Below are 13,325 nucleotides of genomic sequence, written 5' to 3'. Positions count from 1 at the left end.
AAATCACGCCATCCTTCGGGGTCACCTCGAATTACTGACCACGTTTGTATCTGCTTTCACTTTTCCAATCAGTGGCTTGGAGAACACATGAAGGCTACCCAATCGGAAGTCCCCAAGGTTTTCTCTCTTTCATTGCTGCTCTCCAATATTTAATTGCAGCCCTTAGCCAAACGTTTCCAAGCGTGTAGTATCAACATTTATACGGACCAGGATGACACGCAGAAACCGCTCAGATTAGCAATTTGACAAGAATATGCATGACACAGCTCGAAGATTTGCTTTTTGCATGACATTGGTTATTGACGGGATGAATGGGAACCAGTTCAAATTCCCACGTATTGAGGCTGAGATTATGATATGATATGATTGGTTATTTATAATACGCTTAATACCCAGGAGGTTCCTAAGTGCGGACCGGGGATTGGACCCGCGTTGCTCCGCGTCGTCTTGCTTCCAAGGCGAGCACGTTGCCCCTGAGCTACCCTCTCGAGACCTGATCTGATGATCTGCAAACAGCCAAATTCTATCTCGATATAACAGTGCTTGTGCCCCATCCTAAAGCGGTATCCTCCGTCCATGAGCTAGGCATCCAGACTGATGTCCAACTATCATTGCTGCCTTAGATACAAAAGGTCACTGAGTCATGCTTTGCTAAAGAGCATATACTGTTCAGGATCTTGCATGTTTAATCAACAGTTGACTTGCCATGAATGCATTATCTCCAACCACCATCTAATGTGCCATGGACGAGTATGCTCGTCCTTTTTGCCTAGTCTTGCATAATAGCCTGGCAGTTAAAGGGTTAAAGACACTGCGTAGTGGGAATTCTGTATGTTCTCATCCGAAGCAGGTAGATTGTGGAATACTCAATCCCAAAACCTGCACAATCTAGATGGTCATTTTAGGTTTCAACAATAAGTAAACACCTACCTCTTTAGGTATTGTGATACTACTCTAAATAGCTCACCTCACTTGACCCTCACCCAGCGGCTCGGTGCCCCTGTGGGCGAGTAGTCACACTTTATAAACACAAATCAAAGCAAGGGGGATGTAGTGTAGAACCCCCAAACACAGACAGAAAGTCCCAATTAAGAGTCATTTACTTTCTGAAATACACAATACTAGAATGGCAGCAAAGCAAGCTAAAGCGATTTTACCAAACTCTGGAATGACCTTGGCCAGAAAGGACACATTTTCGTACTTGCTTTTCATCGAAAACTTAGAAAAAAAACGCAGCTAGTGCTTATTTTTTAAAAAAAATAAATAGCACTTACCGAGATTCAGCTGCAGCTTTCCTGCTCTGGTCTCCGGTCCCCGTCCTCCGCGTACAGCACTAATGAAGGGAAAGCCACCCAGCGGTAGCTTTTGTTTACTACAGCTGGCTGGCTTTTCCTTCATTAGTGCCGCAAAAGCCAGCACAGGAGGGCATCCATTTCACAAAATGGATGCGCCCATGTGCTTGCTTTTGCGAATTTTGAGCTTGAATAGCTCAAAATTTTACATAGGAAGTTTTCAAAAAGAGAATGCTAGTATTTTTTTTTATGTTGCCTATCTATTTTTTAAATAGATTTTTTTACTAGACCATGCCTTTAAGCAGTCCGTTACTCGAGTGTGGCGCTTCTGATTAGGTATTGTTGCTTTTGTAATCCTTCAATCCTTTTGCTTCGTATTGACCACGGATTTGTATTCTGGTACTCCCTCCTTGTCTAGTCCTTGTCTGCCTTTGTTTCTGCCAGCCAGTTTCCGACTTCCTTTGCTACGTTCATCCGGATTGCCTGCCTTTCCCTTTTGGCTACGTTCTTGCCCGCAAGTTGCCAGAACTTTTGTTTGGATTTTTGGATTGCTTTGCCCAGGCCCCTGTACTGATTATTGTCCTCAGAACATTATCCATATGCTCCAGGACCGTGACTGGTTTCAGTGCCTCTCTACTCATCTCTTCTCATCTGACTCCGGTGATTGCTGCTGCAGAGGCACCTTGTGCTCACCCACCGGTACAGATCTTGCTCATTTTCTGTGGGACTCCATATTGTTTCAGACAAGTTCCTCCAACCCATTTGGAAGGCGTCCTCGTGTCGTCGGGTCTGGTGGCGCACTTGGGACCAGAGACTCGCCACCTCAGGTTTAGGCGTCCTCGTGCCGTCGGGATAGTGCCATCCTCATCTGGATTACTTGTCAAGAACCTCCAGTCATTTCCATTTTGGTAAGCCTGCTTATACTTTACTTTAACTGGGCTGTTTGTCTTCTTCCTTCTTGCTCCCTGTTGGTTAATTTGTTAATCACTGTTGCAGGTTGAGTGCCCCAAACCAGTCTTCTAGTGTCTTGGTATATCTCTGGTCCTCAGCATCTATGTATCATACAGGTTAGTCGTCTGTTTGATCCCAGGTTTTTGATACATTGTAACCTTCCATCATACAGTGATTGTGCATGTTCCTCTGCAGGTGTTCTCCTCTTCTGGATTTTTCTCTGGAGATTACCTGTATGGTCTGACGATATCATCACTCAACTGGGCTCCATCTTCTGCTTAATACCCTCCCCAGACTGTTCTGATTTTAACGCTCAGGAAGAGTATTATTTTGAAGACTCTTCGGATACACTACAGGGTCAAGAGTCGATAGAGTCTGACACGCACACACCCCACAAACCTCCCCCCAAGAAAATGCCTGCTACTTCCCCTCAACATCTCATGCTAACCTTACTCACATGTCAAGGTGCTGGTTTCCTATGAAAGATTAAGTCTCGAATGGCCACGAGTGCCATCTTATGCCAGACACCATATGTAACATTATACTCATGTGTAAGATAACACTTTACAACCCAAAGTGCTTTCCTCTCCCCCATGACACATTTCACCATTGGGAAATGCAACATTCATGGACTGTGGCGGGAGCAAGTGATGCTGCGCAGGGGGCACTGGGCAGGCCAGAGCTTCAGTCTTTCCCTCCATCTGCTGGGCTTTACATGATGTGGGTATTCTCGCTCTTAGCCCCCAGCAGCCTCCTTCTGGCTCTTACGAGAGGAGCAAGGGACAAGTGATGGGAAATCCAGAAATGAAACATGGATCACAATGATCCCTGTTTTTTATTTTCTTCCTGGATCTGGTGTGTTGATCTCAGGGTAATAAGGGCAGCCTCAGACGTGCCGAAGGGAAAGCCAGGGATGGTAACTGGTACTCATTGCAACCCCCAAACGATAGAGGTCGATATAACAATTACCATCAAGTTGCATAACAGCCATGCATGTTATGGGAGCAATGAAACAATGTCGTTTGTACTAAGTACTATATCACGGTTCTGTGTTATGTGGGTATCTTTTCATACACAAAATGTATATTCTAATTGTGCTTACTGCCCATTGTGATGCCTTCAGTTTTAGTAAGTAAAATTGATCTTTGCTTATTGTTTTCAGCTGTATCATCCTCATACATAATTCAAAAGACATCTGCAACCAGGTAGGATATCTTCACCGACTTTGTCGAGGTTGTTGTATTTTTTTTTTAGAAATTCTCATACTCTACTCCTTTTTCTTTACCCTACCTCCAAAAAACCTTAATTAGGATTGAAAGGGAATGGCAAGATGGAAAATCTACCTCCTCGACTACCCTTGTGACTGCGCCCTGCCTCCTTGACTAACCTTATGGCATCTCACCCTCCCTGTGCTTCATCTCGCTTTCGCACTTTCTCGCTGCCTGCTCCCCTTGCATGCAATTCTCTTCCCCATTACATCCGAGAAACAGTCCACACCGATTTGTTCAAAGCCAAATTAAAAGCCTATGACCTGGTCTCTGAGGTATTCTACATCTCATCTGCCTTCGTGCCAACATTTTTCCCTCACCTCTAACCTGACTCTTTCACTTACTCTACCTCCACTCTACCAGTTCATCCATCATAGTCACATCCCTAACATACCTGCCTGTACCGCCTACCTGCACTTAAAAATGCCTAATGTCAATTGTGCATAATCTATGTAAGTCCACCTATGTATTGTCCCCAGTGACTGTTCCATTTACGCCATACCACAACCTGGTCGGAATCCCACTCAAACTCACCCCATTGTAAGAAGCTCACTGTTTCCCATCTTATTGGATATCTCATCTATTGTACGTTCTTTTGCAATCAAAAGTGCATTGTTCTTCTTTGTATATAAATTATAAAATTCTTAAATATAAAAATAGTTAGGATCCCTTTTGGTCAGTCCACCCCTAGGTTGAAGGAAGCCACTTCCTTGGTATCAGGAGTTTTCCCAGTCCATTTGCAGTGTGCTGTCAGTAGGATGGCTACATAGGTAGAACAGGGTTCCTTAACGTCACCTGGTTCACCTGTTGTAATCATGCAGACACGAAACAGAGTAACAGTTACCTGTTTCAATAAATGGAATGTTCACAAATAGGTATAGTTTACATATGTTATATCTCATGACGGTAAGTGACTCTTTCAGTACAGTAAGAGATTGTACGAACTCCAAAGCGTTTAAATGGAAACGCTCCCAATCTTACATTATATGATGTGGAAGTAGCCTTGAAATGGAGAGTATGGGTCATATCTGGTGGTTGCGTGACAAGGCCCATATTTTCTGGTTGGACATTCTAGCATTAATGAAATCCATTATGGGCACTGGGTTGCTGATGGATCTTCTAGTGGATTAATTGAGGGATTTGGATGCAAGAGGCCTTCTCCCAGAATTCCTCTCAGGGCAGGTTGATTAACCATCTCCTGTAGCCCAGTAGTAGAATTCTCCTGAGAATTCCTCAATTCACATATGGTGGTCCATAAAGATGACTCAGTGTCTCCAAATGATCAAATGCACAAGTATCTCAGTGCCTTGACTATGCCAAACACAATTGGCCTCACTACGAGAATGACAGTAATTAAGCAGTAAAACTGTGGAATTACCGCCAAACCTGTTTAACATTACTGCCACTCGGTCCGCTGACATAACCATGGGACTACAAGTAGTGTTATGGCAGTGTAAATTTGCCTTTGACCACAATATATGCCAGTGTAAAAAAACATTTTCATGCTGGCTGTGCCCATACATGTTCATGCAGGCTCATTAATATGTGCCGTTATTACCATATAAGAACATACCCCTATTGACTTTGCCAGTAAACAATGGCACAGCACAGTGGAAAACATGTTGAGACTGGCTGCACCAATTTAGGCCAGTATGGATGATGTTTTCTTTTCCCTTGATGTCCATAAATAATGCCATGACACCGCAAGACAATATTTTCAGACTGGCTTAACCAATGTAGGCCAGTCTAGCCATGTAATAACAGTTACATTTGCTTTACTTGTGATGTCCATTAAAAAATGGCACACCACAGTAGAACAAAATATATAGAGACTGGCTGCACCATGTAGGCCAGTCTGACCACATAATAACACTTATGGTGGCTTTACCCTTGACGCCCAGTAAGAAAAAGCATGCCACTATAGGAAAACATGTTCTGGCTGCCACTGCACAAATAACTTCCCATCACCAACACACACACACACTCATATAAGAAAAATAAGAACACTCATCATGTTGGCTTTAACCTTTCTGCCCAGTAAAAAAAATGCCATTCCACAATAAGAAAACATGTCCTGGCTGCCACTGCACAAATGACTCACCGCCACACATACACACACCTAACAATATTCCTCATGTTTGCTTCAACCTTTCTACCCAGCAAAAAAAATGGCATCCCACAGTAAGCATTGCCAATGCTTGTTTTACATTGCAGTGCAAAACACCTTAAGTGGAGTGCAGCAGAGAGACACAACACATTGGGCCTCATTGCGAGTGTGGCAGTAATTAGGTGGTAAATTTGTGGACTAAACACCAAACTCATTTATTCTTACCTCCTTTTGATCCCGCTGCATTACCACAAAATTATGAGTGGTAGTATGGTGGTATAAATCCCTATTATTTGGAGTCCCTAGGACTCCATGGGGATTTTTGTCAGATTTACCACAAGCAGTAATTATGTGTCATGAATATCAGGGTTGGTTGAACTATCCCCTCCTTCCTCCTCACCTGAATCGACTGTGGACCTTTCCTGTAGTTCCGTCCTTCTTCCAGGACGTCTTTGGGTCTGCGCTTTATCAGTCTTCCTTGCTTCCTTCTTTTGCCGTAAGTAGGGGCGAGCTCCCTGGGATGCCACACTGTCGGGTAACTAAAGAACACGAACAGCGGGGACTCCCGGGAGCCGGCACCTGAACAGGGAAAAAGCCCAAAAGGGCAGAAAAAACCCTGCAGCAATTGTTCCGATGAAAGAGTCAGTGGCAATGAGAAGTCCAGGCGAACGACCCTTCAGCGTAGAACAGTACCATAGAAGGGATCGGAGAACAGCTGTGGTAAGTGCACCTGAAGTAGCCCGAATGGCTCACAAATAACTCCAGGAGGAATGGAACATCTAGCCCCAGGCTAAATTAATGTAGAAGCATGGGCGAGGGGAGACAAGCCGAAAGGCAGAGAGGAGAGGGAACGGAGAGAGAGAGAGACCAGAGTGAGCTGTACCGAAGCGAACAGCCCGAGAGAAACAAAAGGAGGACGAAAACACGGGAAGCAACACAGGAGAGAACACACGTAGGAGGGATACATCAAGCGTTACCTTCGAGTCGGGGAAACACAGTGAAGGTGCAACGCGAGGAACGCCACAGTGAGCCGGCCGTAAGAAACGCCGGCAGCCATCTTGGAAAAACACTAGAGCGGTGCTCAAGACGGCCGTCAGACGTGGTGGAGCAGTTAATGGCTTCTCCATAGGAAAAAGAAACGCCGCCCGACTGAAGTCATGACATTATGTTCCATAAATATGCCGAGTTTTAGCCTTAAAGTGGAGGATTTATCCCCAGTATACAACTGGAGGTAAATCCTCAACTTCAATCTCAAACTCGAAATTCAGCACTGTGGTGAAAGTGGTGCTAATTCGTCTACCGCCCAAAAATCTTTGGTAACGGAATAACTTCAAGCTTTTACCACACCAGCATACTCCTAATGAGGCCCACTGTGTGCCCTTAACTTTTCTGGAGGTAACAGTTAGGTTACTTGAGCACTGAACAGGCCAGGGGATTTAACCGATTTTCAGGTCAGAAACGATCATTTATACTTTGTGTACTTTTGCATGTTTGCTGAAAGGAAGCCCAGTCAATGTTTGTTTGTCTGAACTGGTTGGAAGTGGGAATTGGGGCAATCTGGCAACAATATTAATCTGACTGAGCATGTGTCTTTCGGATGGGCAGAAGTGAGAGAGCTGGATGTCCATGATTGGACAGCCTCTACCTGTTTGAATGTGGCAGGTCCTTTCAATCAGAGGCTAGGATCTCTTCCCAGCCCGCAATTAGGATGTAAGGAGGGGATTTGGAGTTCTTTAAGTCGACCACTAATGCCAAGTATCTTGGGCAGAAGGATCTTCAGAGGAATGCAGGAGGACTGCTACTGTAACCAGGATTGGCAGAGCCAAACACTGCAAAGCTCTGCCTGCTTATCAACGGCAAGACCTTCAAGAGGTGCTTCCCTCCCTTGTACTGGTGGGGCCAACCACTCTGAGGCCCTGCTTGCTGTCCACGCTGTCCTTGAGTTTGGAAGAGCTGCTATTGTTGTATTCTGCCTGCATCCTCCTGGAGCGTCATAGTCACATTGCATGGATGCCTTCTAGCCTTAGGGCTGGGATCTTTGTGTGCACATTTCCTGCACTGCAAAGACTTAATCACCTTCACCACGGAGAAGTGCCTGCCTGTGACCAATGTCTCCTCATAGTGCTGCCTGGTGTCCCTGTTTGGGATTACATCTGTTGTTGCTCTCCTCTACTGCTCCTGAGAGGTCATCCTGACTCATGTGATTCAACTCCGAGCCATCGTCGCCCCATCCAGGGGTGCCCCTGCCGGTGTCTGACCCAACTGTTGGAGGAAACTTGAATCACGCAACCAGGAGCCCACCACTGCATCCGTGAGCCCACTTGTGCCCAACAATCCTCTGGCCGTGGGGGGTGTTAGTTCTGCTGTTCGGAGTTCAGGTAGCTAGCTTGCGTATATGTTTTTATGTCCACATTTAAAAGAATTAGGATGGGAGGTCCACCTGTGCCTATCCTTCCCTTGCCCTAGGTGGTGGTAGCTGACCGTAGGAGCTCCGTCTTGGATCCCCGTAGACACTAAGGACTTTTTGACTTTCAAACTGCCGCTTCAAGACGCTATGAGCTGATTGTGTGCAAGGCAGTGGAGCCATAGGTCTGTGTTTGAACTGTTCTACCTAAACATGTGTTTCTAGAGTTCCTTACCTTTAACACACCTGGATACTTTAATTTCTGGACTTCTTCAGAGTCAATGGAAGTGTGTGAAGTGCCTTATAAAGCTTGTGATTTGTGCTATAGTATATGTTTCCTCCCTTTAGGAACTGTTACAGTGGTCTTTCTAGCTGTGTGAATACTAACATGGTATGTAGTCTATTTCGGATGACCAAACTAGGTATGCATATGTTGATAGTGTTTGCTTACCTTTATTACTGTGCTTAACTTGATGCAAACTGTTGACAGAGTATTTTTGTACTTACTGTGTCGACCTCTGTTACCAGTCTTTGGGGGAGTGGCAATTGTACTTTGCTGCCTACCCCTTCCAGAGCCCAAGACCTGACAGTCTGCCACTCTACCATTGAAAGTTTGTCCAGGCATTAGCGTACACCATGTTGGACAACGAAGTTGGTTTCTCAGAAACCCTCACTAGAGTAAGTTCTGAAAATCTCTCCTGGCAGGTAGCTTCTTAAATTCTGGAGTTATATAATGCACAGGACATCCCCACACTCGATGGGATATATGTGCTTGCTGAAAGAGCAAAGGCAGTGTCTGCAACATTCCAATGACACACCCTTCTCGCTGTAATATGGAGAGGGTCTACTTTGGCCTCGCCACATGCTTTCTGTGAGAATAACCTGCTGGAACCACCTGCAGACTGGATGATCTTTTTGGTGACATATGCTCACAAAATGTTTTGAATTCCCCGCCCTGTGGGCAGCCCCAAATAATGAGGATTTAAAGAAAGCATAGCACTGCAGCACCCCATGTATTATGGGGTGTGCAGCTCTCACTAGCCATATTCTGGCTTCTACTACACCCTAATTTAATATCCAAATGTACATCCTATGGATACATTGAACTCACATTATTAGGACATATTTATATATGTTCTCTATGGCACTCAGATGGTGAATTCACTGCTAAATCTTTGATAATCTATCCCATGATATAATATGATCTGATATGGCACTTATAACGTGCCTATACACAAGTGTTTCGAGGCGTGACAAGGCAAGGGAGGAGGAATAGAGGGAAGACAGACAACAATCTTACTAGGCCAGGTGTCATTCAGATCGCGCAAGTGCATGGGAAGGGGGAAAAGTGCGTGGGGGGAAAGTGCAGTACATGGGTTAGTAGAATAATAAGATAAATAAAACGGCCACCAGATGGTGGCAAGTGCATGGTAAGAGCAGACATAAGTGCTGGTAGGGGGACACTAGGGATACAGAATAACAGTCCCCAGGTGCGGGGTTGCCAGGGAGGCAGTGCAGGTGTGCAATTGGTGGGGCCTGGGCCGAGATCAGAAATGGTGGCCAGGTAACCAGTGCAGTTTCAGCCAGGAATTCAACGGGGAGAGAGGGAGAGAAGGCAGAAGCAAAGAGGAAGGTTTTGAGGTGCTTCCGGAACCGGAGATGGTTCTCCTCAAGTTTCAGGGAGGCAGGAAGGCTGTTCAGAGGGAGGCCCCTGCCGAAGAGAGAGATCTACCACCAACTCGTTGCTTGGAGAAGGGACTGACCCTGAGGGAGCTGGAGGCAGATGAGCGAAGTGCTCGAGAAGGAAGATATTTAGGAAGAGAGAGTTGAAGGTATTGCGGCTCCAGAAGGCCTTGTGGACAATGCAGAGGGTTTTGAACTTAATCCTCGCAGCCACTGGGAGCCAGTGCACAGATTTCAGTCCTGGAGAGATACGATCTCTGGGCTTGGGGCCAAGGACAAGTCTCGCAGTCCTGTTCTGGATAAGTTGAAAAGGGCGGAGAGTAGAGGCAGGCAGATTTAGATAGAGGCTGTTACAATAGTCCTGCCTAGAGAACCAGGGCTCTGGAGACTGTGAGCTCCTGGGGGAAGGAGAGGAAAGGAAGAATACCTCTGAGGAGGTGTAGCTGGTAGTGTGACTTCTTAGAGACGTCAGAGATGTGAGGAGAGAAGGAGAGTGTGGAGTCGAAGATGACCCCGAGGTTTTTAGCCTTGCAGGTGGGAGCAGGAAAAGGGCCAAGAGAGGCCGGCCAGAGAGCTGCAAGGAAGGAGGGAGTGGGTGTGTCAATTAGTAAAATCTCAGTCTTACTGGAATTAAGGCAGAGGTCATTGGCGGCCGAGGGTAGCCTGAAAATGAGCTGGGTATCATCCGCATAGCACTGAAAGTTGGGGCAGAGAGCAGCGATGCGCTGGGCAAGGAGTGCCAGGTATTGGTTGAACAGCCAGGGAGAGAGGCTAGATCCCTGGGGGGCACCACAGGTAGAGAAAAAGATATCGGAGAGGAAGGACCCAAGTTGGACCTGGGAGAGTCGGTCGGAGAGGAAAGAGGCCAGCCACACCAGAGCCTGACCAGTGATACCCAGGTTATCACGGAGACGGTTGAGCAGGATGGCATGGTTGACAGTATCAAAGGCAGAAGAGAGATCAAGCAAGATGAGGACACACGGGGTGTTGGAGTCAAGGTTAGAGAGCAGTTCTTCACGGATGTTCAGGAGAGCAGTTTCCGTGCTTCTGGCAGCTCTGAAGCCAGACTGATGGTCATGAAGACAACCAACCGATTCAGTGTGGAGATTGAGTTGGGAGATAGTCCGTTTCTCCAGGAGCTTGCCCAGGAAGGGAGTGATGGAGATTGGGCGATAGTTAGCCGGGCAGGAGGGGTCGGCAGAGGGTTTCTTAAGAAGAGGGTGCACAAGGGAGTGCTTCAGGGGGATGGGAAGACTCCAGTGGCGAAGGAGTGATTGCAGAAATCATCCAGGGCAGGAGCCAGGGAGTCAATGTGGTCCTTGATAGTTGTGGAGGAACAGGGGTGAACCTGTTTCGACGAGACTTTCATAAATCGGACTTGTCTAGAAACCTTGTCTGCAAAGAAAAGGGGAAAGGCAGAGAAGGAGGGAGGGGGGTGGCTGCAGAAAGGCCAGAGGAAGAGCAGAGAATGGAGGGAGGGAGGCGATAGGAGTTGAGTGAGGACAGGATGTCCTGGGTTTTTGAAATGAAGTGAGAAGCCAGTGCCATGGAACTGAAGTATTACTCGCCCTAGTGACTCTTGTACTTGGCCCGCTTCCTACAGTTTCCTTGGCCAACATCCGAGATTCTCTTGGCTTGGGCATTCTTGGAGAGTGGTGGACTGAGGTATGGAAGCCATTAAGTGCTGGAATAATTTGAACTTTCACAAGTGATGCCACCAGCACCTCTGAGGGCTTCGTCTGGCTGCAGCTTCCCTTTTTTGTGATGCATGTAAGAGTCCTGCTTTTTTTGTAAACCTGGCCTCCTTCTGATGAGAGGATAAAGGAAGACGGGTGAAAAAGGAAGTATCAAAACATACCTGCAAAGCAAAAATTAATCCCCCGGAGCAACCCAGGCACCAGAACAATATTGATTTCAGCATGCCTGGCCCATAACCCTATTCCAGGGTTGCCCTTGGAAAACCATGCGCTCTTGCTTAGCCCTAGAATAGCTGAAAACATATAATTTCCTATTCAACACAAAAGTCTCAATTCATGTATCTTTTTCTCAAATCACATCAAAAGAACAATTCCTTAAACACAGTTCATTTTAATCCTGAGTAGAGGCAGTGTTCATACAAAGGTTTCATCTGGCCAATGCATTTCGGACCTACTCCATTCTCAGGGCTGAGCCCTGTATGTCAACACTCCATGTGTAAATCTGTGTTTTCACTTCCTTGGTTATATGCCAGGCTGTCAATAGCAATCCCCTTAATCTGGGAACGCTCTCAAAATGAGCTGCAACACTCGGAGCGGTAAGGACGCTCGTGGTTACCGACCTCTCGTGCCTGCGCCAACCACACCCAAGAAGCAAAACCTCAAGCAGTCCCTTCCTGTCTTCAAACAAGATTTCATGAAACTGATCAGAAAAAATAAATAATCTGAAAAGCGATTTGAAGGCAACATTCAAAACTTATATCAAGAAAGAAGTAGATAGCTGAAATAGTGACTTTAATTAAATTAAATAGAAGAAAACAAAGACAGCAGTAAAGCATCGAACTATTAAACACCTGTTTGGGATATTAACGTTTTTAAAACATCGTGTTGTTGAAATGTCGTTGAGAAAATAAAGAATGCTTAAATATTGTGTTCTGGTCAAAATAATGGCACGTTTAAAAAATATTGCTCCTCTCAAATCTTTGATCTGGAGGAAGTTGAGAAATCATATATTGGCTATTTTTTTAAGCCCTTAAGTGAAAGAAACAGAGAAATACGCGGTGATTAACCAAGCAGTGAAACTGAAAGCCGCGTGGAACTGCGTAACTCTCTGCTTGCACAAGCGAGATCATCACAAGGCTTCAGAGGTGAAGCAAGCCTGCTGCTGTAGGAAGTTAGATTTACCATCACTGAAGCCCGCCATGAGAAAGCTTGGCAGCCACGTGTCCAGATTACTTGAAATGCTGAGGTTCAGGCCAGTGAAATAAAGTGTGCAGCATCAGGCTTTAAACCGTGAGGTAGTTCTATAATAACCATTACAATGAATGAATCAACGCCTCTCAGGGGAGCCCCCCAGACCCCGAACAAGCACCCTCCCTCCTAGTCCTCCCCAACACTGTTTGGCCACAATATTATTTATTAAACAGAATGTAAAATGACGTTCTGTGCCTCTGTTATTAAATTCCTGCATTATTGTTGTGTCTCTGTGAATAACGTTGTGGGGAATGATTATATCACTGGCTACCCACCTAGAGAACATGTCCGGAAGAAATAAATATGAGAATCAAATCCTTAAAACACTCATATGTGAAGGTTATAGAAACCAGTATTGAAAAACTACTGCATACAATGCTGAAAGACGTATGAGGAACTGAGTATAGCGTCTGAAGGGATCAATCAATACATTTGCAACATAATTAATGCCCCCATGGTTATCCTTACAGCGGTGGTTCGGTCAGAAATTGTATTAGCCCAGTTGATCGTGCATGTATTTTAGAACATACATCGATCATTCTTAAAAAAAATTCCAATGCAACTTACCCAAGTTTTTCTCACTTTAACACATGTGAAAATGACGGATCGGGTACCGCCATCTTGTGCTAATCTTATCCGTTGATCCATCGCCCTAGGTTCAAGTGCCCTTGC

At 45.7% G+C, this 13,325-nt stretch overlaps 1 protein-coding gene across 2 annotated transcripts in view; it reads left to right on the top strand.

The window, feature by feature from the left end:
* The window catches only part of LOC138514188 (transmembrane protein 116-like), a 254,026-nt gene that overhangs the window by 161,102 nt on the left and 79,599 nt on the right, over window positions 1-13,325 (top strand). For both annotated transcript variants that reach the window (XM_069629521.1, XM_069629522.1), the window contains exon 8: window positions 3,406-3,448. In XM_069629521.1, the coding sequence (XP_069485622.1) occupies window positions 3,406-3,448 (43 nt within the window). The remainder of the gene's footprint in view (window positions 1-3,405; window positions 3,449-13,325) is intronic.

The sequence above is a fragment of the Ambystoma mexicanum genome, chromosome 12, assembly GCF_040938575.1.
Source record: "Ambystoma mexicanum isolate Mex_15411 chromosome 12, UKY_AmexF1_1, whole genome shotgun sequence".
Classification (NCBI taxonomy): Eukaryota; Metazoa; Chordata; class Amphibia; order Caudata; family Ambystomatidae; genus Ambystoma; species Ambystoma mexicanum.
The sequence above is the reverse complement of the archived record's forward strand: the minus strand, read 5'-3'. Positions and strand labels throughout refer to the sequence as shown.